We start from the raw sequence: 26597 nt of genomic DNA on the forward strand, positions 1-26597 counted from the left end.
CTTCAAAAATGGGTCGAGTTTGTTCCGTTTCAGCAGCCTATCGCAGGCGTTGATTTGGTCCAGAAGGTTTTTTTGGCGTCAAATCATGCGGCACGCAAACATCAATCTTTTTTGTGTATCCAGCCTTTTGCATATGGTTTAAAATGACTAACTCCCATCTCCTGGGCGATGTCACGAGATGCCACATGCCGGTCTAACTCAATATTTTCCATGATTTGATCGGTATTCGTCGTCACAGGTCTTCCGCCGGCTGGCTTAACCATTATATCGTTTTCACCCGATCGTCGAAACCATTCCTCCGCAGTTCGAAGTGAGAGAGTACCATCCGCCAAAACACCATTAATCTCACGGAACGTATCTCTAGCGGATTTGCCTTTAACGAAGGAAAACTTTAAAATAGCGGGAATTTCGACGTTAGTGAATTCCATGTTTACAAGTCTATAACTGTTGTACACAATATCGAAACTAATCATGCATAGCGTAGTTTTTTAGGTTATGTCAAACCCTTTCAAAGGTGTATATAGTATTGCCATATACGAGCGCTGTAGCGCTTTATGTATTCATAGCCGCGAAATTGAAAAGACAAGAAGAAAGGGAGATATTTGACAACCTAATATTAACCGATATATACGTTACAAAGTCCACCAGAAATTTGAAATTTTGTATATGAGATATATGAGGGTTTGAAGAAGATTGAACAGATTTCGGTCATTTTTAGCAAAGAAAAATCCTATTATGAGGAAAGCATCGCTTCTGAATTTCCTTCGAATATCTGAGAGATTTGTCTTTTTATCTGAAAAGTCTCTAACAGATCATTATTTTTGGATATCCGGGAGTATGATGACCTTAATTCTCATAAAAATCTTCCTAAATATGCCTCCTACTTCAAAATGGCGTTGCACTTAGGCAGCAGCCTAATTATTATAATAAATCATAATATAGTTGATAATTGAAAACACTAAGATTCTTGTCTTATTTCCAACGGACAAAAGTAATAAACACAGACATTAGCACAATTAGCTATGCACAAATATAATAATTAAATGTGTTTAGACTATTTGGGCACGGACGCGTTCTAAATACAATTTGCAATTCCTCCAGCCTAATGAGCGCACCCATAATGCCAGCAAAAGCTTACAAAATACCTGTTTGCAGCTTTGAGTGCTTACCAAAATGGGTATTTCGCAAAGTTTGAGTTCAAAAGCTAAATAGAATGAGGCAGTTTTGTGTACCAGCCAAGCAAAGTGCAATCCCAAATTTATATTTAAATGCAGGCGGACAAACAACACAACAACAACTTCAAATATGTGAGTGTGTCTTTGTTTATAGAGCGAGTGTAGCTCGAGGCCAAATTATGTACGGAGTATTATTGTATATGAAATTCATTTCTAATTACGTGCGTGTCGTAGCGTTTACAAATTATGATAGATTTGTGTACTGCACCGTCCGGTTGTGTGCTGTGTGTGTGTGTATAATAGATAATAGTGTAAGTGAAAATGGAATTGGAAATGGAAATGGAAATGGACACCAAACAAGCGCCATAACAAGGCGAGTGCAGGTACGGAAAGTATTAGCAATAAATCAAAGAGCATATGCATACAGTAGAGCAATTGCTCACACACAAGCACATACACACACACATATAAGTGCACACACTAACCAGCACTTATATAAATATTAATATAACATATGCAAGCGTTTGCGCTCATATTTGTTAGCCTTTGGGTCATTTGCATGCGAGTGCAATAAATGTTGCTCATACGTCCTGCTGGACGTGTACAGCTAATTTGTACTTTCCACTAAGCTGTGCGGTCAGCGGTGCGAAATGTGTATTTGCAGTTGCTTGCAAATAGTACATTTATTGCTAACAGCGACTGAGCTCTATCCAATCACGCCATCAGCCTGCTGCAACCTAAATATAAACTCCCTAGTTGTATTAGCCATCCGGAGTTTTGTGTTTCTAGTTAAAGAGATACATATATATGTATTTGTTGTATTTTGTTGTAATTTCAGGCGTTAATGAATGCTGGAATATGCCCTTTTGGAAATGTCGGAATTGATAATAAATTTTAAGTTTTTCACTCAAAAACCCAATTGGTAGCTTAAATGGACCAGTCAATGGACCAGTTTATAAAAAGATCGCCAAATGTTATACTGATAAGTAAGGGAGAGCTAAGTTCGGGTGAACATTTTATACTCTCGCCATTTATTTTTCTAATTTTATTAATATAACAAACAATTTTACTCACTTATTCGGCATAAATGTATATTATACAAAGTCCATTGAAAGTTTGAAAACCCGAATATTAGGTATATGGGAAATAGGGGAAGTTATGACCCGATTTCATTCATTTTTGGTACGGAGACATATTATTAGAAGAAAAATATTCCCTCTGAGTTCCTTCAAATTATCTGAGAGACCTATATTTTCAATCAAAAGTTCTGGCATATAGGAAGTAGGCGTGTGTGTGAACCGATTTGGACTATTTTCACAACATATCTTTGGAAAGCCAGGAGAATATTATAAACCGAATTTAATTGAAATTGATCGGGCAGTTTCGGAGGTATGGTTTTTTGACCCATAAGTGGGCGGAACCACACCCTTTAAAAATTGTGTATACCAATTTGAGTGCAGCTCTTCTGTACCATCTTTATAATGAAATTTAAGGTTTCTGGTGGTTTTCCTTACTGAATTAAAGCATTTTTAGTAGTTTTCAGCATAACCTTTGATGGGAGGTAATCGTTATTATAATCCGATTTCCTCCATTTTTGGACTATATAAGGTAGTACCATAAAGAAACGATTCTAGAAAGTTTCCTTGATATAGCTTTAGTACTTTACGAGATATGTATATAAAACTTAGTAGCCGGCGGGGCCACGCCCACTTTCCCCAAAAAAATTACACCCAAATATGCGCCTTCATAGTGCGATCCTTCATACTAAATTTCACTTTAATATAGGTTAATTTATAGCTTAATTATAGCTCTTTATATGTTTTCGGTTAACGTCATTTTGTGGGCGTGGCAGGGTCCGATTTCTTACTTCGAACTTAACCTTCTTAAGGCGCCAAGAAATACGTGTACCAAGTTTCATCAAGATCTCTCTCTCTCTTTAGTAACTTTGTTGCGAGAGTATAAAAATATCACTTTAAACAGCCAAATATATTTAGAGATACGGGAAATTTTCTTGAGAGACTTTTACGAGCATGTAACTAGTCGCATACTAGTTTGATTTTAGTATTTTTTGAGCTACTTCAATTTCAAGAATAGACTCCTTTCCTAGTATAATATAGTATTTGCATACTGACTCCAATTTCCTACACAGCCTTCTCTACCAAACCTACATAAATATGAATAGATTTATGTATTGTAATATGTATGTCGTACAATTCATGCGAAATTCAGTTAGATCTATAACAAACAAATTACTAATGTTTTCCCATTACTAACCAAATAACCATTGGCCAATTTGATGAAAGGCATTCATTAACAGAAACTAAATGCTTGGAAATTTATTGTTTATTCTCGTTTTTGTGTGCTACTAAATGGATGGATAGGTATATATACATATACATACATATATAAATGTATTTATTAACAATTGTGCACTTGCTTAGTTTCTGGCAATGTAGTAATTGTATTAGTTGCTAAAAGACACGCCAACAATATTGTAGGCATTGTATTGTATTCTGCCTCAATGAAATCAAATATTTGTCATGTCAGTTGTCTGCTGCTGCTGCTCTCAAGCTTTTGAAGTTCAACATATTATGAAGAACACAAATTTGTGCTTGTAGTTGCAAATTATTATATTATTTTTATTTTGTGTGTATGTTTATTGGCGCAAATTCATGTAAAGATGAGATGATGTAATATAATTAATATTTATTGATTTTTCATATTGCTGCTTGAACAAATGCTTCAGTTAAAAGTGAGTTTTAGTTGGAATCAGAGTATATTGCTTTGTATGAAATTAATATTTTTTTTTTGGAAATACTTTTAGGTTCAATTTATAATAATAAAATTTGTTTCATATTAGTAGTGTTTTTCTCAATGTAGACTCCTTGCAGCCTTTTTGCAGATTTCAGGATTCAGAATATGTTTTTATACTACTATACTTAGCAATTTTGTTGTTTGTAAGTCGTAAAACTAAACAAGTTAGATATGGAATTATATATACCAAAAAGAAAGGGATTGCGAGGCGAGTCAAAATCCCAATGTCTGTCTGTCCGTCCGTGCAACGGAGTAAAAATTATGTAGTAGTAATGTTCCTTGGAACTGTGGGATGCTATTGAAAAAGGGCAAAATCGGATCATTACCACGCCTACAAAATAGCGAAAGCCTATAAAGTGTCATAACTAAGGCATAAATAAAGCTATAAAAGAAAAATTTGGTATAAAGGATCGCACTATGAAAGGGCATAAGAGGATGTATTTTTTTGGGAAAAGTGGGCATGGGGAACTGATGAAGATAGCGGAATTAAACTTTACACAAATACTGTATTTGAGTTGTGGCATCACTTGTGTTAAAAATTTTGAAATCGGACTATAACTTTTCCGATATGAAGAATTGAGTGTCTTAGGGGAATTTTTCACCAAAAAATGTCGTTAAATCTGTCAGATATTTTAATTTAATTCAAATGGAATCTTTTTCTTCTAATAATGTGTCTCAGTACCAAAAAAGGTTAAAATCGGGTCATAACTTCCCCTAACTCCCATATACCTAATTACACCGGTCAACAAAAAAATATTTTTTTTTTGAGGTTTCTGTTCTCATGGTTGAATTCTGATTCTAGACATGGAAAAACACTTAAATATTAATCTTTAGTTCTTTAAGTTTGCTTTGGGCTGATCTACATCGATAAGTATATTTTAATTTATTTCACAAATCAAAGATGGCAGCACTTTGATTAACCCGAAAGTAAACAGTAGTGAATGTTAACCTGTTTATTTTAGCTGTAACAACAATATTAGTGTATTATTCAGTTAAAAAATGGCATCAAGTCAGTGTAAAAATGATGTTGATTCGTTCTGTTTTATTTGCGGTGAATTTATTAAAGTTGCTTTATCAACAAATTTGAAACTTTGCGAAGCCTATGAAGCCTATTTTACCCTAAAAGTCAGTAATCAAAATAATATATAGTGAAATTGTAGAAAAAAATATAAAAATCAGTAATTTCTTCTTAAAAATCGAAAAATTGCTCTAATTTCTACAAAAGCAAACTTTAATCGGAAAAAAAAAATTTTCCTTATTTTTGTCATAGGAGAAACTAAAATTTAACATGTAGGTGTCAGACCCAAAATTTGTGTTGACCAGTGTTATAGGTATTTCAAAAATACGGTGGGCTATATTCCGCATATATCGGTTGATATGTGAGCTATCTTAGAAAAATTAAGTGAGCGTATAGTCTTGGATATATTGTACCTTGGTGGTGAACATGAATATGAATATAAAATTTTCGGTTGCAACCGAACCCTTTTTGCTTTTTTTCTAAATAATATTTTTTTTTTAATAATTCGAAACGAGATATGTATTCTTATATATTTGGAACCGATTTTCAAATCTTTAAAGCTATGAGTTTTTATTAGCCAAAGTCTTGGTCTTTCGAAGACCAAGCCGACAAGTTCTTGAGATGTATGGAAAGGACTTATATATTGTATATACTAATAGGAAGAGTTTGTCAGACCAACTGAATATAGGTCGATAAGACTACTTATACGAACTACGAAAAATTTAAGTTTAAAGTTAAGTTAATTTAAGTTTTATAATTTTAGTATTTAAGGTAAACAAATATTGAATATGACTATTTGACTTCTTAAACTAAATTTTATTGCATTTATTTTTCATTTTCTTCTATGCCACTAAAATACTACGCCACAATGGCACTGTATGCTGACGCCGCGCTTAATTTCAACGCCTGTTTACGCCTTGTGGCCTGTTGCACTACATAATGCTTCAACGCCTACTAACTGAACGACTGTGCAACGTGCAACTGCTGCTTTGCTGACTGCTGCTAATACCACTGACCGCACATAACAACAAAAAAATATTACGCAATATATATGTGTGTGTGCGCACAAACAAACGACAACAAATCAACAACAAACTTCAACAATACGCTGCCATTCATTGCCCGGACCATCTGTGGCACTTGCAACCAAATCGGGGAATACTTCCTGGCGATCTGACCGACTGACTGCCTATTTGCTTGCCTGCCCGCTTGCCTGCCTGCTTGTGTGCGCTTGCCATATTGTGCGCTGATTCATTGGTGCTTTTGCAGGTTTCCGATACCGTCGTGGAGCCGTACAATGCCACATTGTCCATACATCAACTTGTCGAGAATACCGATGAGACATTCTGCATCGACAACGAGGCTTTATACGACATCTGCTTCCGCACACTGAAGCTGACATCGCCCACCTATGGCGATTTGAATCATCTTGTATCCGTAAGTTGACCAATATACCAAGCAATACTAATGGATTCTCTCTTCTTCTTCTTCTTCCCTTTCGCTCTCTCTCTGTCTCTGTCTCTCCCACGCTAACTGTATCGCCTTAATGCTGCCCCGTACTCCCCGCCTCGTCACATACATTTCCTGTGCACGTTGACCAACCAACCAACGAACCAACAACCATCACCACCGCCAACAACAATCACAATAACAACGCCAACAATTGATGACCCGGTTGCATGGCTGAACGGTAATGCCGATTGCATGGCATTTACGAGTGCGTACCGCAATACGTTTGCGTCCGTTATGCATACATACAAACGCACACATATATCATTGTATATGTTTATGTGTGGCTGTGTTGTGCATTTTCGCCTGCCTGCCTGCCTGTTTGCTTGTGGCCACACCGCTTCCTCTGCCCCTACGGTGGTGCTACGTTGGCGATGGCCCAGGTATCCGAGGTAATTGTTGAGCCCTACAATGCCACACTGTCGGCACATCAGCTGTGCGAGAACACCGATGAAACATTTTGCATCGATAATGAGGCATTGTATGACATTTGTTATCACAAGTTGCGTATGCTGTGCCCCACCTATGAAGACCTGAATCATCTGGTGTCCGTAAGTACGATTTGTTTGTGGTCGTGCGAATGCCTAGTGCAATGCAAAGCAAGAAAACGCTTGTAAAGCGCAAAATTAATTGCAGATACTGCAGCCGCAAAAAGTATATTTACATACTTGCATCGATGGAAAAACGCTTGTGCCCTTGTCATATGAAGCGAGATTTTTGTTTTCGAAAAATTTGTTTTTTATGTTTTTTTTCACAGTTTTTCAAAATATTTTTCCAATTTTTTTTTTCGGAATATTTTTCCAAAAAAATTTTTCAAAAATAATTTTTCAAACATGCTCATTCAAATTTTTTTTTTCAAATTATTTTCCAAAAAATTTTTTTTTAATATATTTAATATATAAATATTTTTTCATAAAAAAAATTTGGAAAATTTTTTTTTTTTCAAAATTTGTTTCCAAAAATAATTTTCCTATTTTTTTTTCAAATTTTCCATTATACAAAAGTAAGCGAATTTTTAGCTTATAAAAAAATTGCACTTCATTTTTTTTCAAAAAAATTTCCAAAATATTTTGTATAATTTTTTACCAAAATATTTTTTTTTCGATATTTTTTTCAAAATATAAAAGTTACCAAATTTTGAAGCTTATGAAAATATTTTGAAAATAAAATAAGAAAAAATATTCCGGAATGTGTTTTCAATTTTTTTCATAAAAAAATTTTCAATTTTTTTTTTCAAAAATTTGTTTTCCAAAAATAGTTCTCCAAATTTTTTTTCCAATATATAAAAGTAAGCGAATTTTAAGCTTATCAAAAAATTGCACTTCAGTTTTTTTTTTCAAAAAAATTTCCAAAATATTTTTTATAATTTTTTTCCAAATATTTTTTTCGATATTTTTTCAAAATATAAAAGTGACCGAATTTTGAAGCTTATGAAAATATATTTTGAAAATAAAATTAGAACAAATATTTCGGAATGTTTTTTTAAATTTTTTTTTCAGAAATATTTTACAAAAATTTTTATTAAAAATTTTTTTTTTATTTTTCTCAATTTTTTCGAAATATTTTTCCAAAATTTTTTTCTGGAATTTTTTCAAATTTTTTTTCCAATATATAAAAGTAAGCAAATTTTAAGCTTATCAAAATATTGCATTTAATATTTTTTCAAAAAAATGTCCAAAATATTTTTTATAATTTTTTTTTGATTTTTTTTTTTCAAAATATACAAATTACCGAATTTTGAATCTTATAATAATAAATTAGAAAAAATATTTCGGAATGTTTTTTCAAAATATGTTTCCAATTTTTTTTTTTCGAAATTATTTTTCAAAAATTTTAATTTCAAAAAATTTTCTTTCATTACTTTTTCCAAATTTCTTTATCATTTTTTTCAAAATTTTTGTGTACTATTATAATTTTAATGGTATTTATACACATACATTCAATTTTCATATTTCACAATATTTTCCCAAGGTAACCGTTAATTTCCATCACAGCCTTGTGTCGCTGCTAAAACACTATATGTTAATTCTAATTTATTTTTGACACTGAGTGGCAACCATGGAATTGTAGCAATTAAAATTTGTGCGCCACGTTCTGCATTTTAATAATCTACAAAAAGCGTATTTTTTCCCGAAAAATTTATTCAAATTTAGAGTGCTCTTTAGTCAATACTTCTCGCATGTACAATTAATTTATATGCATTCGCGTACGTTTTGTGTCAACTTTTTTTTCTGACTGCACGAATTTCTAATTGGTTTTTGGGTGCTAAAGGCTGTCATATTTTGACATTTGTTGACAGTTTTTTGGAAATTGCAAAATATTACATTTGTGCTTTGTGCACTCCCGTGGCGTATACGTAACATAATTTTCAATTTGCTTATATTGCCATGGCGCTGTAAAGCGCGTGTGTAACATTTCCCCAATGGTATTAGCTTTTATTAACTCTTGCTTAGCATGCATTAGAGCATATTAAAAGCACTCAAGCCGACGAATTTTGAAGCTTATTGGTGTTATAAAGTTATATTATAAAGCTTACAACCTTTTGGACAACCAAGTAGACAAAATTCATACTCTACTACTACTACTCTCTCTCTACTTTCTATAAGTACCTTCCTTTGTATACACCCTGATTTTCTTTTGATATCAAATCACCCACAAAATCTGCACTTTTTTCCACTAACAACCTTTTTATACCCAGCAGCATATGCCTACATATTTAGGTTTCACTAATATCTCCACCGCCTTGTCGTATACTTAACCCGTGCCTAATGACGCCTGCAAGTCACCAACTAACACAAACTATACTATTTAATTAAAATTCACCTTTCTTTCTTTACTACTCTCTCATCGAATGCCAACAAAAAATCGCTTGGTAACAAATAGGTCACAATGTCCGGCGTGACAACCTGTCTACGTTTCCCCGGCCAACTGAATGCCGATCTGCGCAAATTGGCCGTGAATATGGTGCCATTCCCACGTTTGCACTTCTTCATGCCCGGCTTTGCTCCGCTCACCGCCAAGGGTTCGCAACAGTATCGCGCTTTGACTGTCTCCGAACTGACTCAGCAAATGTTCGACGCCAGGAATATGATGACAGCATGTGATCCCCGTCACGGACGCTATCTAACAGTGGCGTGCATCTTTAGAGGTAAGTGAATGTAAAAAAATAGATTTACGACTATATTTACTTACTTACTAATATAAGACTGGGATAATTATAAAGCTAAGTAGTATATATTGTCAAAGACTATAGGTGGTTAATACCATGTTATAATGGGCAGCCTTATCCATCTTCAAGACAAGTCTACGCAACGGTCCCGGGGTCCCATTGGGAGAAAGACTGACATCTTGGCAGCATTCTTCAAAATTAACCGCTACAACAACAAAATTGTACTCTTATAAACCATATTATTCTCTCATTTACCTCTCTCAAATCCTCTCCTCTCTCGCTCAAAAGATGAGAGTGCGTAAAAGTCAAAGGCACAGCCTAACAACCCACAAAAATTCATTTAGAAGCCGTCGAGCTCATTAAATCAACTCCAAGCACTGGGTTCTACTCTAAAGCATGAGGTTCGTTGTTGTTGTAACACCTTAAAATATTCCTAAAATGAATTTCGGGGAGTTCGCCGTGGTAACAGTCATTGGGCTGTATTTAATTTCCGGGTACATATACCCCGAATATTGGATCAAATATGGAAAGTAAAGCCCGTGAGGAATCAATCTCAATGAAGTGGATCTCAAAGAATTTAGCGATTTCAGCCACCGCTAGAAACCTTGACTTAGTTATACTCAGCGATATTTAACGATCTATATAACCTTACTGAACTTTTGGCATCTCCAAAATGCCTGTTTTATGTTCTCAAAAGTCAAGAACTTTGAATTCCGTGAACTTAGACCGAGATTTCGAGGCAATAAGAGGCTTAGGTTCAGAAAACAAGCGTCAGATGTTAGATTAGATCATTGTACTACTGATTGTAGCTGGAGGGAACTTGTGGATCACAAGTCCATCTAATAATATCTAATCACGAACTGTCCATTGTAAATGTTACGCTTATCCTCCAGTAGAGAGATCTCATCCGAGGCACTGTGATCTATTTCGTTGGAGCAGTATTTCACATGGCGGGCCTACCCTTCGAGTGGTCTTGATTGATTGCTTTGAGACAAAAGTTTCAACTTTCCGTGGTTCCGTCATAACTCTTCCTCCTGCTCTCTCTCTCTCTATCTCTCTTTCTGTCTCTCTCTCTCTATTAGATTTAAGACTCGTCCAAGGTTGTTTACCGCATCTCACAAGCGAAGAAATAATATAACTCCACAAATACCGAATTCAACATGGATACGGCGCGAGCTTAAGCCCTTCTTATATAAAATAGTTTACTATAGCTTGTGTCTTAGCTTCGTGACAATTGAAGCGTAAGCAAAATTTCATGTTTAATTGCACTACACAGGTTGTACTCTGATTAATTTAGTTGAGGAAACCAGCAGAATACATACATATATACAACTACATTTCCTCAGACATTTATTTAATACCTGTGCTTGTGCCATTGCTTGATGAGCCATGCAAATCCCTTATACTGACAATGGCTTATCCGTGTGTCAGTCGCTAAAGCGACGCCTTAATGCCACGCGTATTTATGCAATTCATTGCGAATGATTAATTAACAACGCTCGGCGTCTGGACAAACTCGCGCGTCACGCTCGATACTGAATATTTGTAGAATATCACTTTGGCTCGTGGAGGGCTCAGCGCGCAGCTCCAGCTTATTAGCTGCGGGTGCCAGCCAGCGCTTTAGCTGATTAAAATCTGCTGCTGGTACTCCTGCTAATTCGTGAGCACCCTTTTTTTGGAGCATATTGCTCGTGTGTATTGAATGAAAAATACGCTTCACTATCTGCTTGAACGCCTGTTGCGCCAGACTTGTTGTTGGTGCCTGCTGATTAGCGTGTTTAGGCGGCGATTTGTCAAAGGTCCGAAGTCCATTTTCATTTTGCTCCAACTTACGCTTTCCTTTTGCAGCGATGATTTGTTGCGTGTGCTTTTGTTGTCTAACCCCGACGCTGCTCTTCAGCAAGCAATTGACCGATTGCTTAGTAAAAAAAACTGTGTCTGAAGTGCGGTTAGTCGTAGATATGCCCTACAACAGCAAAGTCAACAAATGATAAATAAAAAACACTCGTCTATTCATTTTCTTTTTTTGTTGTCTCTTTCTTTGCTTACGCTTTTGCGCTGTCGGTCGAGCCTATGACTTTTCAGCTCCACTTTTGTTGTGGTTGTCAACATGTGCCATGCCACAATGCGCAACAAAATGCGGTCGGCCACAATAGATAATACAAACTTGAAAACAATAAAGGCATTTCGAATACAAAAAAACGCAAAAAACGCCGGAGAAAAATAGTTTTTTAACAACAACACATAAACACTCGTTTATTTATTTTGTTGTTGTTGTCTTTTTTTTTGCTTTTTGCGGTGTTTTTTCATAACCTCCGTCTGGCAGCCGAAAAGTAGGCAATGTAATAATAATAAGGCAAACGGAAACTTCGCCACTTTGTCATTCCATTTAGCACTTAAACTTCTTTGAGTCTGAGTACAACAACAACACATACCCGATACTATAGCGTATATATATTTTAAGTATAAATAATAGTCGCTTTGTACGCTTGCTGCCACAGTCACGTTTCGCCGTTGACAGCACAACAAGGCGGCCAAAAAGGCAAAGCCTACTTTTGGGCGCCACTAAAAATGATTAATGAATTTGAAAATTTTTAGCAAACTTACGCCTCCCCGTCTACCCTCTCGCACACAGCGCACGGTCTTTGTTTGTTTTTGTTTTTTTTTTTATGAAATATACTGTTCGTGCTCAGTAAAAAAAGTGTGACTTGTGCCGAACTACCGCGCTGCTAACAAGCATATGCCTCTCACTCCACTGTCTCGTAAGACTAATTCCGAAAATAAAAAATTAAGTAAAAGTGGAAATGAAATAATTAATAATGTGCCGTTAAAAAGGTGTTGCACGTGCGTGTGCTGGCTTTTTGTAATCCTTCTTTGTAGTTGTTGTTGTTCCCCTTCATACTTAGCTAACCGTCGGTTTAATGTTACAAAACTGTGTGTTTTAAGGGGCGCGAACAATTGACGAAATTAATTAACACACAACCGCGTGGGATTTCGGTGAGCGGTTAAAGTTGTATATCAAAGCTCATATTTAGCCTTGATCCTCAAAGGAGTTATATTGCAATGCCAACAGTCCTACTTATAAGAGGTTATCATCGACGTCATCTGAAGTATGGTCTAGTAAACAACCTTATTTGACTGGATGGACTTACAGGGCGAGCAGAGTTAGACGACCTACAACAGTCAGATCTACATGAGCGGTACGGACTTACGGATTTTCATACGTCAAGGACTATCAAATCGGCAGATATTCTCAAAAGTATTTTGGGAATGCTTTCTAACGTTACAACAACAACATTATAAATTGATCATGTTTCGGAGACGCGTAGGACACTTAGTATGGAATTATAGAGATCGTGAGAGGAGAAGAATACCCAAAATGGCATATATAGACATAAATGAGACAGATCTTTAGTAAACCAAGGACTAATATGGTTAAATAGGGTTGAAAGGGTCGGACTTCAGGAAGAGAAATGTAAGATAAGTAGTATCAGAAAAGTGAGACATATATACAAACTTCTAAAGAGGCATGGTTACTTTCGTCTCATGCGGTAACTCATGACATAGTAATGGTAATTGATGGTAATGGTTTGACATAGACCTGACCTGTGAGAGTACATTCGATGCCATTATGTATCTTTTCTTTTTCATTTCTCGATTACTTTCTCTTGGCCACCACGGCACGCTTGCAGAAGTCCAATTTTTTACGGTTTCCATGCATAAATCGGTCGATACTGCGGTAATTTCAATTCGATATTCCCACGAAGTTCATCAATTGTCGCAGGCTTGTTAGCATAGACCATAGACTTGACCTAGCCCCACAGCAAATAATCTAACGGCGTCAAATCGCATAACCGAGGCGTCCACTTGACTAGGCCATTTCGTGAAATAACTCGTTCACCAAACTTGGTTTTCAATAAATCGATCGTGGCATTCGCTGTGTGGCTTGTGGCGCCGACCTGTTGCAACCACATATTGTCCAAGTCCACATCATACAATTTGGAGCAAAATTATCATTGAGCGGTAGCGATAGCCATTCACAGTAACGTGTCTCGTCTTGATCATCACAGAAGAAGTATGGCCAAATGACGCCGCCGGCCCATAAACTGCCATTTTTTCGGGATGCAATGGTAACTTATGGAGTACTAATGGATTGCTATCTGACCAATAACGCATATTCTGCTTATTGACGAAGCCATTCAGCCAGGAATGAGCCGACCATAAATAGGACCTAGCGCTCTTAATGTTGAGGCCTCTGATTCCGAATTTCAGTAGTAAATTTTAATAATTCGAATCGTTGTTGGATCGTATATCTTTCCATGATGAAATTGCAAATCTTACTGAAGAGAAATGTCAAAAGAGGGGATCTACTTTTGAAGCATCCCTTTTGAAAACCCATTTACATATGTAGATATTTGGTAAGAACTCCAATGTATAGCCAAAAATGAAATCAAGAAATCAGCAATATTTTTGAACCCATCAAAATTTACCTGAATTTTCGAATTACATAAAAAATATTTAACAGTTTACAACCAGTGCAAAGTATTCAAATAGTCAACCATTAAAAAAGTAACCCAGAGCTGAAGCCACTCCGTGGAGAGTAACTAAACGAAACTTCGCCGAAGTAAATTATTGTCAAAACACACAGCAAAGAGAATAATCAAACGGGAAGCGTGCAAACAGACTATAAATGGAATTTGTATTATTCAAAAACCCTTGGAGAATTCATTTGCTACGATTTACAAGCTACAGCACCTGTATTTAATATGTATGTGACCATAAACACAACACGACTGTAAAGTTGCTGCAGATCTGGTTAAGACGCAGCAAAATAATTAATCAAAATATGTGTGGAAAATAAAAACGAAATGAAATACGAGCAACAAACAAGCATTTCAGTTGGCTTCAGAGATTTGCGCGACACAAAGCGACAGTTGCTTTTTCCATGCGCTAGTAAAATTTCACAAAAGTTAAGACCAACTGACTAGAGCTTAGCCTAGATGAGCTGAGCTAAAAGATGTTGGCAGCCAAGGCACATAGTGCCGGGTGTGAGAAGGGGTACGCAAAGGTGAGCAAAGGTTGCCGAGTCAGTGAAGCTAAGCGTAGACAAATCGCACGCTGTGCAAGACATTAAACGCGATCCCCGAGGAATTACATAGAAAGCGGCGTAGAAAGTACACAAATAAAATGCAATGAAGCGGCAACTTGTTGGTTGTGAATTTTCGTGTTTTTCTTTTATTTGTTTTTTACTTGGCGCTACGGAAATGGCAGCGTAAAAGCTGACATTAGCAACAGTTTAACATTTCATATTTGGGGAATTAGGGATACCGTTATATGAATTTTTTTTATTACTTGTATTTTCACTCTGCTGCCTTTGCTTTGACATTTACTTGGTTTTTACGTTGCCAGTACTCTCCCCTTCATTCACCGACTTATGTATATTAAGAGTTTTAAATATGAGTAACATGCGAAAAGAGATGATTAAATTATATGAGTGATCTTAAATAACGGTTATGGTCCTAATATTTATGTATTTTCTCAGAGTTCTTAGAGTAGGACTTAAACTTAAAATGATGATTCCACTACGACCTGTGATCGAAAGATACCTCCCTTCTTTAAGGTGTTTGGTCCCACCCCATCAATATTAAAAATTATAAGCTTGTGCTGCCTTTTGGGTTTTATGGATCCGAGAATTTTCCCATTCTCCTATGGATATTCAACAGAAACAATCACCGATATATTTTCAGAGCAAGTTGAATAATGAAGCATTCTGAAGTCTCTTCATCTCATGACTTAGTCGATTATACAAGTTTTACCATTTCTATGAAGTCAGAAAAAGGTTATATTCGACTGGATATGTCTCATACAACGCGAGAGATTATCCGTTATCACTCAAAAATATAATCACCATTTCGAATTGTCGGTTCGTTCACGATATTCGACGCAAAACCCATATGTATCTTGCAAATATCCACATGCATGCTTAATAGCATTAGCTTGGTTCAGAGTGTCAATTGTATCTTCCATTCCTCCATTTCTCGGTATTTAAGTATGCTTTTCCGCACCTTCAATGACCATAATAAAATAGCCACTATCCAAGTCTCTTAACTTCTTGTTGTTGTAGCCACACAAAAACTTTTCTATAAAATGAGATGATTGTGCGGAAATAAATGGGGACCTGCTTCGGTTACGAAGCAGCACTATCTACAATAGAAGGCGGAGAAAGTTGGGCCTCTGTACCGGTCCATATTCATACTTCATCAAACAAAGAGTCAGCGCACTCGCGGATTGGCTCACACGTCACCGTTGACAGTCATAACTTTGAAGTCGTAGATAATTTTGTCCTGAGAACCAGCACCAACAACACCAACAATGTCAACCTTGAAATCCAGCGTTGGTTTTCTCATGCCAAAAGGTGCTACTATGGACTGAGTAGGCAAATGAAAAGTATAGTCCTCTCTCGACGAACACAAACTAAACTCTACAAGTCGCTCATTATTCCCGTCCTGATGTATGGCTCTGAAGCGTGGACGATGTCAGGATCCGATGAGACGCACTAGGAGTTTTCGAGAGAAAGGTTTTGCGGAAGATTTATGGTCCCTTAAGAATTGGCAACGGCGAATACCGCAGACGATGGGACGATGAGCTGTACGATTTATACGACTTCATTGATATAGTTCAGCGAATAAAAAGACAGCGGCTACGCTGGCTAGGTCATGTTGTTCGAATGGATGAAAGTGTTCCAGCTCTGAAAGTATTCGATGTAGTACCCGCTGGAGGAAGCCGAGGAAGAGGAAGACTTCCACTCCGTTGGAAAGAACAGGTGGAGAAGGACCTGACTTCACTTAGTACTACCAATTGGCGCCAAACTGCCAAAAGGAGGAATAAGTGGCGCATTCTTGTAGATTCGGCTATAATCACCTAAGGGTTTCCTACACCAAATATATATATACCCTGAATAAACTTCTTTTTTAGAATTTCTCTACGTTATATACAAGATATGTCTATATAATTCTAGAGACTCTTGCAAACGAAGAAATTTTGCAAACGCTCTATAACACAATTGTAAAACGGTCATTTTCTTTTCTATGCACTGGGAGAGATATGGTATGATATATATATATTTCCTCCGAATAAGCTCCATTATTAATTATACCCAATGGTTTAGCAATATGAGATTTTCAATTTTCCCAGTAATTATAAACAATCATAATGCATTTCCCATTTCTAAGAGATTATTTACGAAATTCTTAATCACTTACCACTACTAACTGTACAAATTGTGTGCATTTCATGTTGCAGGCCCAATGTCAATGAAGGAGGTCGACATGCAAATGTACAACATACAAAGCAAGAACAGCAGCTACTTCGTCGAATGGATACCAAATAATGTTAAGGTGGCCGTTTGCGATATACCACCGCGTGGCCTCAAAATGTCCGCCACATTCATTGGCAACACCACAGCCATACAGGAGATCTTCAAGCGTATATCCGAGCAATTTACGGCCATGTTCCGGCGTAAGGCGTTCCTGCATTGGTACACCGGCGAGGGCATGGACGAAATGGAATTCACCGAAGCCGAATCGAATATGAACGATTTGATTTCGGAATATCAACAGTATCAGGTAAGAAATTTGTGCATTTGCCAGCGACCGAACGAACATCCATACGTTCGAGGATATTCGTTGTTGATTATGTGTGTTGTTGAATGCGTGATGATGATTGTGGTCGATGGAAATGGAAATGGATGGAGGCATGTTAGCTACTCCTGATTGTTGTTTATGTTTGCGAAAGTCCACACACATGTGTGTGTGTGTATGTGTGGCATAAGCGGCAAGTGAAATCGATTGCGTTTAATTAAAAACTGCTTCTGATTCTTGTTACCAATGCTTGCTTGCTTGCGTTGTTGTTAGTAATGCTTTGGTAGTTATCGCAGTTTGGTGCTGCGGATTGCCTCATATTGGAATGTTGTCGAATCATTCATTTCATTTCTTGTTTTTTTATTTTTCTTTCTATTTCATTTCACTTCACAGGAGGCCAGCGTTGAGGATGATGTTGAATTCGACGACGAACAAGCCGAGCACGACGCATACGAAGAGAATGCCATACAAAATGGCCTCTAATGTCCATTGCTGCGTAGAAAATGTCGTCGTCAAGCTGTGTGTGTGTGTGGAGTTGATCGACGTTTCGCCCAAACTGTAATGTTTTCAGAACAATAATTAATTTCGCTGTTGTTCACTTTACAAATGTAATTTGCATGTGTAATGTTTTGTTAAGCATAAAACATTTAGAATAAAATTTAAATAAAAAAAATAAAGTTGCAAATATTTTGTACAAATAAAAAAATAATATTGTTGTTGTTTTCTTCGTGGAAAAACGAATATATTTGTATTTAGGGTGGACCTAAAATTAAAAAAAAATCAGCGCTCGTAGCACCCTCTACCGTTGCTTAAGTGAATTCGTTAAGCTTTTTAAAGCTATAAGCTAAATTAAGCTTTCAAAAGCTTTTTAAAGCTATAAGCTAAATTAAGCTTTCAAAAGCTTTTTAAAGCTATAAGCTAAATTAAGCTTTTACAGCTTTTTGAGGATTTATCAAACTTCCAAAGTTTATTTATTTTTATAGCACGAAACGCTATTTCGTTTATTGTAATGTCTTATCAAAAGTATATATTTTATAGCGGATAATTGAGAAGCACATCCTGTCGCGCCAATTCCAACAACATAGGATCGTCGAAGAATTTGTTGATGGAAACATCTTCTGACAAACCCTTGCGACGGCGCGTCTTAATCATAAATTCACGCGCCAGATGTGAAGCTTGTTGCGGTTCCAATGGTCTTATCACTATAGACTTATCCAGCGGATCGCCAGGTACAATCTGCCAATGATGGAACACCGACAAACAGAAGGCCTGACCCTGTGTATGTGTACGTAAATCAGTCTCGAAACCGAATGAATCAATGGCTGGTATAAATGCTTTGATGGTGTACAGTGGTGAACCAGAAACGGGTGCATCTTGCGTTACATGACCTCTGAAAGTTATAAAAGTTTAATAAAATTCAAAATTTATGTTTTACTCCATAACTCACCTTCTTCTGGCTAAAACTGTGTACACCGCCGATACGCAATCGGCTGGCGCTTGTACTTCTACAAACAAATAGGGCTCCATTAGACGCGGTGTGGCCATGAGGAATGCTGAGTATGCAACACGACGCGCTGTGGGTATGACCTGGCCACCACCACGATGCAGCGCTTCACCAGCAATTACAGCGTCCAGTATTTTGAATTTCACATTACGTATGGGTTCCTCACAAAGCGGTCCCTCACGCGTACCCCATTGGAAGCCTTGTACTATGGAATCTTTCACCGAAGTAAGCAAATTCTTATCCACTTCGGAAGGCAGTGTATCATCGACTAAAATGTTAGGACCAGTTGTATCTGGTCCGAATGCCCAAATTGAACGTGCTGCCAACAAATCCCAATCATAGTTGACCTGGAAGAATTCGCCGAGTCGTTTTTTATTCCAGTTAATTGACACCACTTCATTTTCGATATCCTCTGCTAGACCTTTTTCCAATGGTTCGGATATCATAGTGATCTTGTTCTTCTTATTTGGCGTTTCAGCGAAACATTTCAATGAACTCGTCTCCACTACAGTCTCGCAGAATGCTACCACAGGATCGGCAACTTTGATGTCGATTTCTGAATACATTTTACGCAAATCATGCATAACACAATCCAAATAAAGTTCGCCGGTGCCCAGTATGACGTGCTCACCAGATTCCTCTACACGTGTCGATAGCAAAGGATAGGATTTATTAGCTTTACGTAAACCATCCAACATTTTCGGCAACTCCGAAGGGTTTACAGGTTCGACGGCGATTTTAATTATGCTCTGTGTATTAAATTTCAATGGTCGGAAAATGTACAAATCTTCAGGCGCATTTATGTCCACTATGGTGGATGTCTTAACAATGCACTGATCGATGCCCTCAATTAACACCCAATTGCCAGCCGGTACACGGTTTAATTCCACTTTGTAACGTGCTTCATATACCCACAGCCGTCCCACTTGCAAGACACGCGAGTCTTCTTCATCCTGCAGCGTGTAGTTTTCACCCAACACACGCACTTCCTGTCCAGCATGTAACGTGCCGGAAATAACACGCGCCATAACTTGGAAAAATGTGCAATCGTCAGTTGGATACATTTTAGCGCTGTGCACCATTAATGTGCCATTTTGATTGCATTCCATCATGTCCTTATAAATTTCACCTTCTTTCGGTCCCGTGTATATGTGATCCACTTTCCGTTTAGCGTTATCCAGTGGCGAACTAATGTGCTCCACACACATATCAGCAAAACCATTGAAATCACCCATAAACCGATTGCAAACCAGACGTAGCAGTGGACGTATATTCGATTTCATTTCCTCCTTAGTGATACGCACATTCAGCTCAGCCAAGGTATCGGAGAGTGTAGTGTCAACATCGCCGACGACTTGAGCGATAACCTTATACATGGGTTCCAAAATAAATTCGACAAAACTGCGCTGTGCTGAGTTGTGTGGTGGCTTTTTGGTGAACTTGCGTCTTGAATAAGAGAGAATGTATTGTTAAAAAGGATGAATCAGTTGTAGTATATTTTGTAAACTTACGATTTGCTATGGAAGTACATATCGCCCCACAAACGCTTTGCGAATTCTATATAATTAACACCATCATAAGTGTCTGCATAGAGCTTTGCGAAGGATTTCAAGGTGAAACAAAATCCATACAGCGAACTAGCGAAGCATACATTACCCAAAGCAGGCGAAACCAGCAAATTGTCGTTGCCATTGCCATAAGTGCTGTAATAAAACCGCGATTAGTTCTATTATGGAAAAATAGTAAACAGTTACATACCTTAACAACGCATTTATTTCTTCCACAATATGTTTGAGCTTGAAATAGGCATCCTGTGGTGGCAGTTTCAATTCCAAAACCAAACGATCAATTTTATTAATGCAGACAGTGATGGCCATTTTCTCCTGCACTGCATGCTTCAACAAACGTTCAGTGTTCAACATTACACCTTCGGCGGCATCCACAAACAACACTATACCGTCACACATACGCATAGCAGCGGTGACTTCATCCGAAAAGTTCACATGACCCGGTGTATCAAAGACATTCATTAGAAAGCTTTTTTGCTTCACGTCCTGCAAAACTAAAGTCACCGGCGTGGCTTTGATACTACAACCGCGCTCCTGCTCGGTGAATAGTGTATCAGTGTAGCGTAGTGTGCGTTCTTCAGCTTGTTCGAATTGTGGATGTGTTTGACGTATAAGACAATCAACAAATGTTGTTTTGCCATGATGTAAATGGCCGACCAGTGCCACATTACGTATTAGTGGTGGCGTATCCATCAAATCTGCCATGAATTCCATGTTATATGTGGTTTCAGGCAGCTCTTGTTCTTTAATTTGAAATTTTAGTTTCTTAATTGGTTCAATAAGCGGCTTATCGAGTGGTTGCGCATCTTCTTCTTGCACAATGGTCTCCACGTCGGGCCCATACACCTCGATAGCGGTGGGATAGTAACGTTTATCCTCATGCAATACAACAGCAGTTACTTCTTTATCCTCATCGTCTTGATGTTCCTCCTCCTCATCCATAGCATCTTCCTATTTTGGTTTTATTGTATTAATATTCTGCTGCTAAAACAACAACAACAACACACTTACATCTTGTTCATCCTGTGGTTCTTGTTGTCCATAGATACTTTGGTCATCATCTTCATCACTATCCAAATCGGGCCCAATGTAGTTGCCAAACTCGTCATACAAATCAGCATCCATATTTATAATTTAGTAATTTGTTATTTTAAACTTCTGCAACAACTATTCAAGTAAAATTTATTCGTAAACGTTTAGCAGTCGTTAGCACTTGGTCACATTAACTTTCACAATCAACAACACAAATTATAAAATCTTAAAACCACTATTGTTTCACGACAATTGAAAATGTGTTTTTACTTACTTTTATTTTAACAAAACTCTTAATTTTCGATATTATTGAAGTAAATATTATTTTGTTGGCGCACGATGTGTAAAATTTCTTTACTTTGCGCGTTTCACACATTTTAAGCAAAAATTACCGGCTGTTTACAGGGTTGCATTTAAATATTTAAAGAGCACATTTCGAAAAAAACACCGAACACAGCAACACTGAATCTAAAGGTGGGCACAGATTAAACTCGCTTAACGTAAATAGGAAAGGTTGAGAATTTTTGAAGAGCACATGAGAATATAAATATTCCAATGCACCCATTGTCACGCCCAAAATTCGTAATATCCAATATGCACACAAAAAGGCATTTTTTAATAAATATTTTTTTAATTTAAAGATATTTGCATATTTGCTAAACAATATTCGTTTTAATTATAATTTCACTGCTACTATACACATTAAGTTATAATTAAACAGTTGATGAACTGAAAATCATTTAGGAACACTGAGTCAATTATAATTTTTCGCTATTTTTTGGTCTACTTAATGTAATATTGTAACTTAATTTAAAACATAACTATTAATGATGCGTGCTCTCGGATGATTTGAAGGCATTGAGACCTGAATAATTTTCTATAAGTAAGGATTTGTAGCGCCTCAACTGTACGCTATAGCCTTCATCACGCTCATCGACGTCGAGTATAACGACACGGGATACTACCAAATGTGTGGGATTCGTCTGACTAAAGCCACGAACGACGTCGATCTCATCTCCAACATCAAGCTGTGATTATAAGAAACATACTTTAGAGTCTCAAGAAGAAACAAACTACTATGTTTATTATACCTGTACACTTTTCTTGTTAATTTTTTTGCCATTCACACGCACTTTGCTTTCATAGAAAATAGTCTCTACTTTGCTGCAATAATAAAAGCTATGAGTATTTAACATTTGTTATTTTGTATGTATTGAAATTTACTTCCTAGCCATGGCCAACCCGGCTTTCAGTAGCAAATCAGCACGTAAGGAATTTACACTAGCCTTCAATACTTTAGAATCACGTTCATCTTTAAATTCAGTACTTCGCTCATCATCACTGTCTTCATCGTCATCCTGTTGTCTAGACTTTTTATTGTACTTTTGGAAAACAGCTCCCACATAAATTTGGCGGTGAAGTTGTAGCTGCTGACTGCTACATGATTTGCTGACAATATCACTGGTTTTTGTATAAATAGTTGAACTCACTGATATAACCGGAGCTTGAAGTGCTCTGGTTAATCTATTAAAGCTTTTTAGATGTCGTAAATTGAACATTTTTTATTTTATTTGTACTGAACGACTATCACACAATGTAAAATGTTATGAAAATACAGCGCAAAGCATAACCTCAAATTAACAGCTGATCATTAGCAGCTGAGTATGAAAGCTACCATATGAATTATTTAATTAAACTAAACGCATAAAATTTAGTTTTTATTTTGTTTATTCTTTTTTTGTTTCTTATTTTTAGGTTTTCTATTTGGATTTGGTTGTATTTTATGAACAGTAAGTGGTTGATAAACAGCTGGCAGAAAATCATCCGAATCACTACATGTATCTACATGTCCCACATGTTCCACCTCGTCTTGCGGTGTAACGTCGTTAGGTTTCATTTCGACATCTTGTTGAATAGTTGCTTGTTTTTCAACGCGTTCAGCTACTTTGTTTAATGTTGCAATCAAATGTTTTTCATCCTCTTCTGAGTCGGCTTTATCTAACTCCATTCCTTCCGCGAATGAAATAAATTCATTGTTGTCCTTGGTAGTATTTTCAATTTCTAGTTTCTGTAGTTCAACCACAGACGACTCCTTACTAACTTCAATTGCAGGAACCGGCTTACTTTTTGTAATTTTTTGTTTCTTCTTTACAACTTTATTTTTAGGTATTATTTCCTTTGTGTGCGCCGTAATCCACTTTATAAGTGTGTCATCCACGTTAGTTTCTTTCATTTCATCAACTGTAGGAAATACCACACAAAGCGCTTTGACACCAAATACATCTTTCGTAAAATCTTCCAACTGATTTTGTACAAAAACTGGCACTGTTGCATTTTTAGCTTCAACATTACGCGCTATTAATCTGACCAAAACGCGTGGTTGTATACTACGCGAAAGTAGAACGCAGGAACATTTCGAATTATTAATGGCACGCAGACTGCTTTCCAAACCCAAGTGAATGTGACTTGAGGTTACAAATGCTTGTGGCTTTAGGCCGCTTTTGTTGATGATATCTTTTAGTAAATTGGCAAGCTTTTGTAATGCCTCTTTTTCTAGTGAAGGACTGGAAAAACAAATCAAAAAGCAAATAATTAATACAAATTTTAAACCACATGAAACGATTTACTTACCATTTCTCCTTGTTTGGATTTGCCAGAATTGTTTTGAGTTTAGGCAAAGCCTTTCGCTTTCCCTTTTGTTTATTGGTGTTTGCACTCATTTCTCTTCTCCGTCAATATTCTAACTTTATTTATAGTAAGCACAAAAATATAAACGCTTTTATTTAAATTTGCTAAGTAAAGAACATCAAGAATTTATGAATGCGGGCAAACGAAAACACACACGCCTAAACAGCTGACTTTGTGAGTATACAGTGTTGCATTTTTTAGAGAACTAGCAATTTTGTACAATCGATAATTATTGTATATCGTTTTTAATTCTTTAATGAAACAAATCGCATAAATTTTTGTTAAATTTATATATTTTTTTAATATTGTTATTACATTTGTTGAAAATTAATTTCATATACACTCACAAATGTGTATTATTAAATATTCATAATAATTAGAAACTATAAATTATACTATTTAAGAAAAAATAAATCAAAAATCGTCTAAAGTAGGCATCACGTCACTATCGTAAGTATATCTAACAGGTGTCTTAAATACATCCGCAACCATAAGTCCTTTACCATTATTATTAACATGATCTGTCGTAGTTGTATTGTCAGGAGTAATTGTGGTTGTTTCTGTGGTCTCAATCGTTTCTGCAGTGCTCCAAGTACTTTCGGTATTTGCTTCCGTAGTGTCTGAAGTGGATTTTTCTGTGGTCTCAATCGTTTCTGCAGTGCTCCAAGTACTTTCGGTATTTGGTTCCGTAGTGTCTGAAGTGGATGTTTCTGTGGTCTCAGTCGTTTCAGCAGTGCTCCAAGTACTTTCGGTATTTGCTTCCGTAGTGTCTGAAGTGGATGTTTCTGTGGTCTCAGTCGTTTCCGCAGTGCTCCAAGTACTTTCGGTATTTGCTTCCGTAGTGCCTGTGGGGTTTTCTGTTATAACTGTTGTGTCTGTAGTCGTTTCATCCGTGTTACAACATATTATTGTAAATTCTGAAATTTCCGAAGCTGTGGTGCTATCAAGACGGAATGAAGTACTTGTAGTCTCTTCGACATCCCAAGCATTTGTTGTGCTTTCCGTTAGAAAGCTTGTCGTTTCAGTACTTTCAGGCGATTCTGAAGTTGTATCTAAGTTAGTTGTCGCTTCCACTCTTTCAGTACTCGCCGAGTACGAGGTGGTCGATTCCATGTCTGTCGTCGATTCATTAACGTTTTCTGTTGTTGTTTCTTCCGTAGTATACTCATTTTGTGTCGTTGATATACTTTCTGTCGTAGCAGTTTCCGTTGTGGGTGTTGATTCAGTTTCTGTTACGCCAGAAATATATGATGTTGTGGAAATAGTTGGATCGGTAGTACCTAGCTTTTCATCCGTTGTAACTGTTTCCTCACTCGTATTTTGTGTGAATTCTTCTACTGTAGTTTCCGTAGTTGAAGCAACCGCCTCAGTTGTAGAATCCTCAAATGTTGTTGTTGTCGTTAATTCAGTTTCTATTGTTGACAAGCTGTCCGTTGTAGTGTACACTACTGTGCTTTCAGTTGAATATATTTCTGTTGTTGTAAATATAGTTGGCACTGTTGAAACTGTTATAGTGCTAATAGAATATTGCGTTGTTGAGTCTGTCGCTTCAGTGGATTGATCCTCGTTGGTTTCAGAAGTTTCCATCACCTGTGTTGTACTCGAATTTTCGGTCGTTTCTGAGTGAATCGTTGTTGACTCATTAAATTGTGGGGACTCAGTGGTTATATCCGTAATATTAGGTGTGTTGGTGGTTACTTCATTTGGATATATTGTGTCAGGCTTTGTTGTTGTTGTACTGAACTTCTTTCTCAAAGGTTTATAAGGTGTATACTTTTTTAGCACAGGTGTTTTATAGTTTTGTAATTTTTCTTTTGCTAATATTACGAATTCGGCTCGTGTTATTGCCAAAGAGTTTCGTAATTTCCATGAGTTATAACGCGGCAAGCTAACTATTCCATTTAGTGATTCGCTGCAATTCATATGTTTATGTTGTTTTACATATTCGCCAATATTCAGGGCACTGTAAGCAACACTGAAAGTTGTCGCGCAAATCGCGAAGATCAGAATGGACCTCATTATGTTTTGAAGTCTAAAATTGCACTGAATTGACAAAAAACTGGCATCGAAATGAAAAGTAGGATATTAAAATCTGCGCGTTCTTGCCTACCTGCTAGGACACGCATTTTCACAATGGTTTTTTATTTGTCATAGTACGTAGCTTTACCTGACATAACCACAATTTTGGTTTTTGCATACCTAGAAATCATTAAAGCAAATATGAGCGTGTCCCTAAATACATATACATATGTATATGTATACGAAGGTGTATTCGTATTTATATTTCTAATTATATTGTCTGTCACACACTCTATAGCTCATTAGTTTCGGTATGGCGCCGCTGTTGACAAATTTTTACAAGGATTGTCGGGATGTCTACCTTGTTAATGACCGTATCTAATGTTAAAATCAAGTATTATATAGTAACTATACAACCATTATTGCTCAATTTTATTTTATAAATATTACATAATATCAAA

General features: G+C 36.7%; 5 protein-coding genes across 6 annotated transcripts in view; 1 reads left to right on the forward strand and 4 right to left on the reverse strand.

Annotated features, from left to right (window-relative positions):
• Positions 1 to 18034, forward strand: part of LOC105217212 (tubulin beta chain) — a 93685-nt gene extending 75651 nt beyond the window's left edge. The window contains exons 4-7 of one of the 2 annotated variants that reach the window (XM_054225917.1): positions 6900 to 7067; positions 9400 to 9664; positions 16988 to 17310; positions 17719 to 18034. In XM_054225917.1, coding sequence (XP_054081892.1) covers positions 6900 to 7067; positions 9400 to 9664; positions 16988 to 17310; positions 17719 to 17808 — 846 coding nt within the window. In that variant the 3' untranslated portion in view covers positions 17809 to 18034. Of the gene's footprint in view, positions 1 to 6276; positions 6445 to 6899; positions 7068 to 9399; positions 9665 to 16987; positions 17311 to 17718 lie in introns of both variants that reach the window. The other variant, XM_011192108.2, reaches the window with a different exon arrangement.
• Positions 18035 to 18291: 257 nt separating this feature from the next.
• Positions 18292 to 21860, reverse strand: LOC105217211 (116 kDa U5 small nuclear ribonucleoprotein component). The gene is made up of 6 exons (XM_011192107.3): positions 21704 to 21860; positions 21409 to 21564; positions 20588 to 21348; positions 20341 to 20532; positions 18773 to 20275; positions 18292 to 18715 (listed from the first exon to the last, which is right to left on the reverse strand). Exons 2-6 carry the CDS (start codon positions 21520 to 21522, stop codon positions 18358 to 18360), a joined length of 2928 nt encoding a protein of 975 aa, XP_011190409.1. The 5' UTR covers positions 21523 to 21564; positions 21704 to 21860; the 3' UTR covers positions 18292 to 18357.
• A 180-nt stretch (positions 21861 to 22040) lies between these two features.
• On the reverse strand, positions 22041 to 23062 carry LOC105217210 (mitochondrial transcription rescue factor 1). The gene is made up of 3 exons (XM_011192105.3): positions 22654 to 23062; positions 22521 to 22593; positions 22041 to 22457 (listed from the first exon to the last, which is right to left on the reverse strand). Exons 1-3 carry the CDS (start codon positions 22986 to 22988, stop codon positions 22254 to 22256), a joined length of 612 nt encoding a protein of 203 aa, XP_011190407.2. The 5' UTR covers positions 22989 to 23062; the 3' UTR covers positions 22041 to 22253.
• LOC105217209 (uncharacterized) lies at positions 23034 to 24284 on the reverse strand. Its single transcript, XM_011192104.3, has 2 exons — positions 24061 to 24284; positions 23034 to 23993 (listed from the first exon to the last, which is right to left on the reverse strand). The coding sequence occupies exons 1-2, from the start codon at positions 24147 to 24149 to the stop codon at positions 23141 to 23143; spliced, it is 942 nt and encodes a 313-aa protein (XP_011190406.2). The 5' UTR covers positions 24150 to 24284; the 3' UTR covers positions 23034 to 23140.
• A 166-nt stretch (positions 24285 to 24450) lies between these two features.
• LOC105217206 (mucin-2-like) lies at positions 24451 to 26313 on the reverse strand. The gene has a single exon (XM_029043457.2). The coding sequence runs from the start codon at positions 26134 to 26136 to the stop codon at positions 24532 to 24534; it is 1605 nt and encodes a 534-aa protein (XP_028899290.2). The 5' UTR covers positions 26137 to 26313; the 3' UTR covers positions 24451 to 24531.
• Between the last annotated feature and the right edge of the window lie 284 nt (positions 26314 to 26597).

The sequence above is a fragment of the Zeugodacus cucurbitae genome, chromosome 2, assembly GCF_028554725.1.
Source record: "Zeugodacus cucurbitae isolate PBARC_wt_2022May chromosome 2, idZeuCucr1.2, whole genome shotgun sequence".
Classification (NCBI taxonomy): domain Eukaryota; kingdom Metazoa; phylum Arthropoda; class Insecta; order Diptera; family Tephritidae; genus Zeugodacus; species Zeugodacus cucurbitae.

Bases quoted from the DNA above. Each gene is read 5' to 3' on its own strand.
- LOC105217211 (XM_011192107.3), bottom strand. From the start codon at position 21,522: ATGGATGCTGATTTGTATGACGAGTTTGGCAACTACATTGGGCCCGAT. The intron at 20,533-20,587 runs GTATGTAACTGT...GTTTTATTACAG, and splicing joins GAAATAAATGCGTTGTTAAG to CACTTATGGCAATGGCAACG. The intron at 20,276-20,340 runs GTAAGTTTACAA...CTCTTATTCAAG, and splicing joins ATGTACTTCCATAGCAAATC to ACGCAAGTTCACCAAAAAGC.
- LOC105217210 (XM_011192105.3), bottom strand. From the start codon at position 22,988: ATGTTCAATTTACGACATCTAAAAAGCTTTAATAGATTAACCAGAGCA. The intron at 22,594-22,653 runs GTAAATTTCAAT...TTATTATTGCAG, and splicing joins GGGTTGGCCATGGCTAGGAA to CAAAGTAGAGACTATTTTCT. The intron at 22,458-22,520 runs GTATAATAAACA...TTATAATCACAG, and splicing joins TTAACAAGAAAAGTGTACAG to CTTGATGTTGGAGATGAGAT.
- LOC105217209 (XM_011192104.3), bottom strand. From the start codon at position 24,149: ATGAGTGCAAACACCAATAAACAAAAGGGAAAGCGAAAGGCTTTGCCT. The intron at 23,994-24,060 runs GTAAGTAAATCG...TTGTTTTTCCAG, and splicing joins AATCCAAACAAGGAGAAATG to TCCTTCACTAGAAAAAGAGG.
- LOC105217206 (XM_029043457.2), bottom strand. From the start codon at position 26,136: ATGAGGTCCATTCTGATCTTCGCGATTTGCGCGACAACTTTCAGTGTT.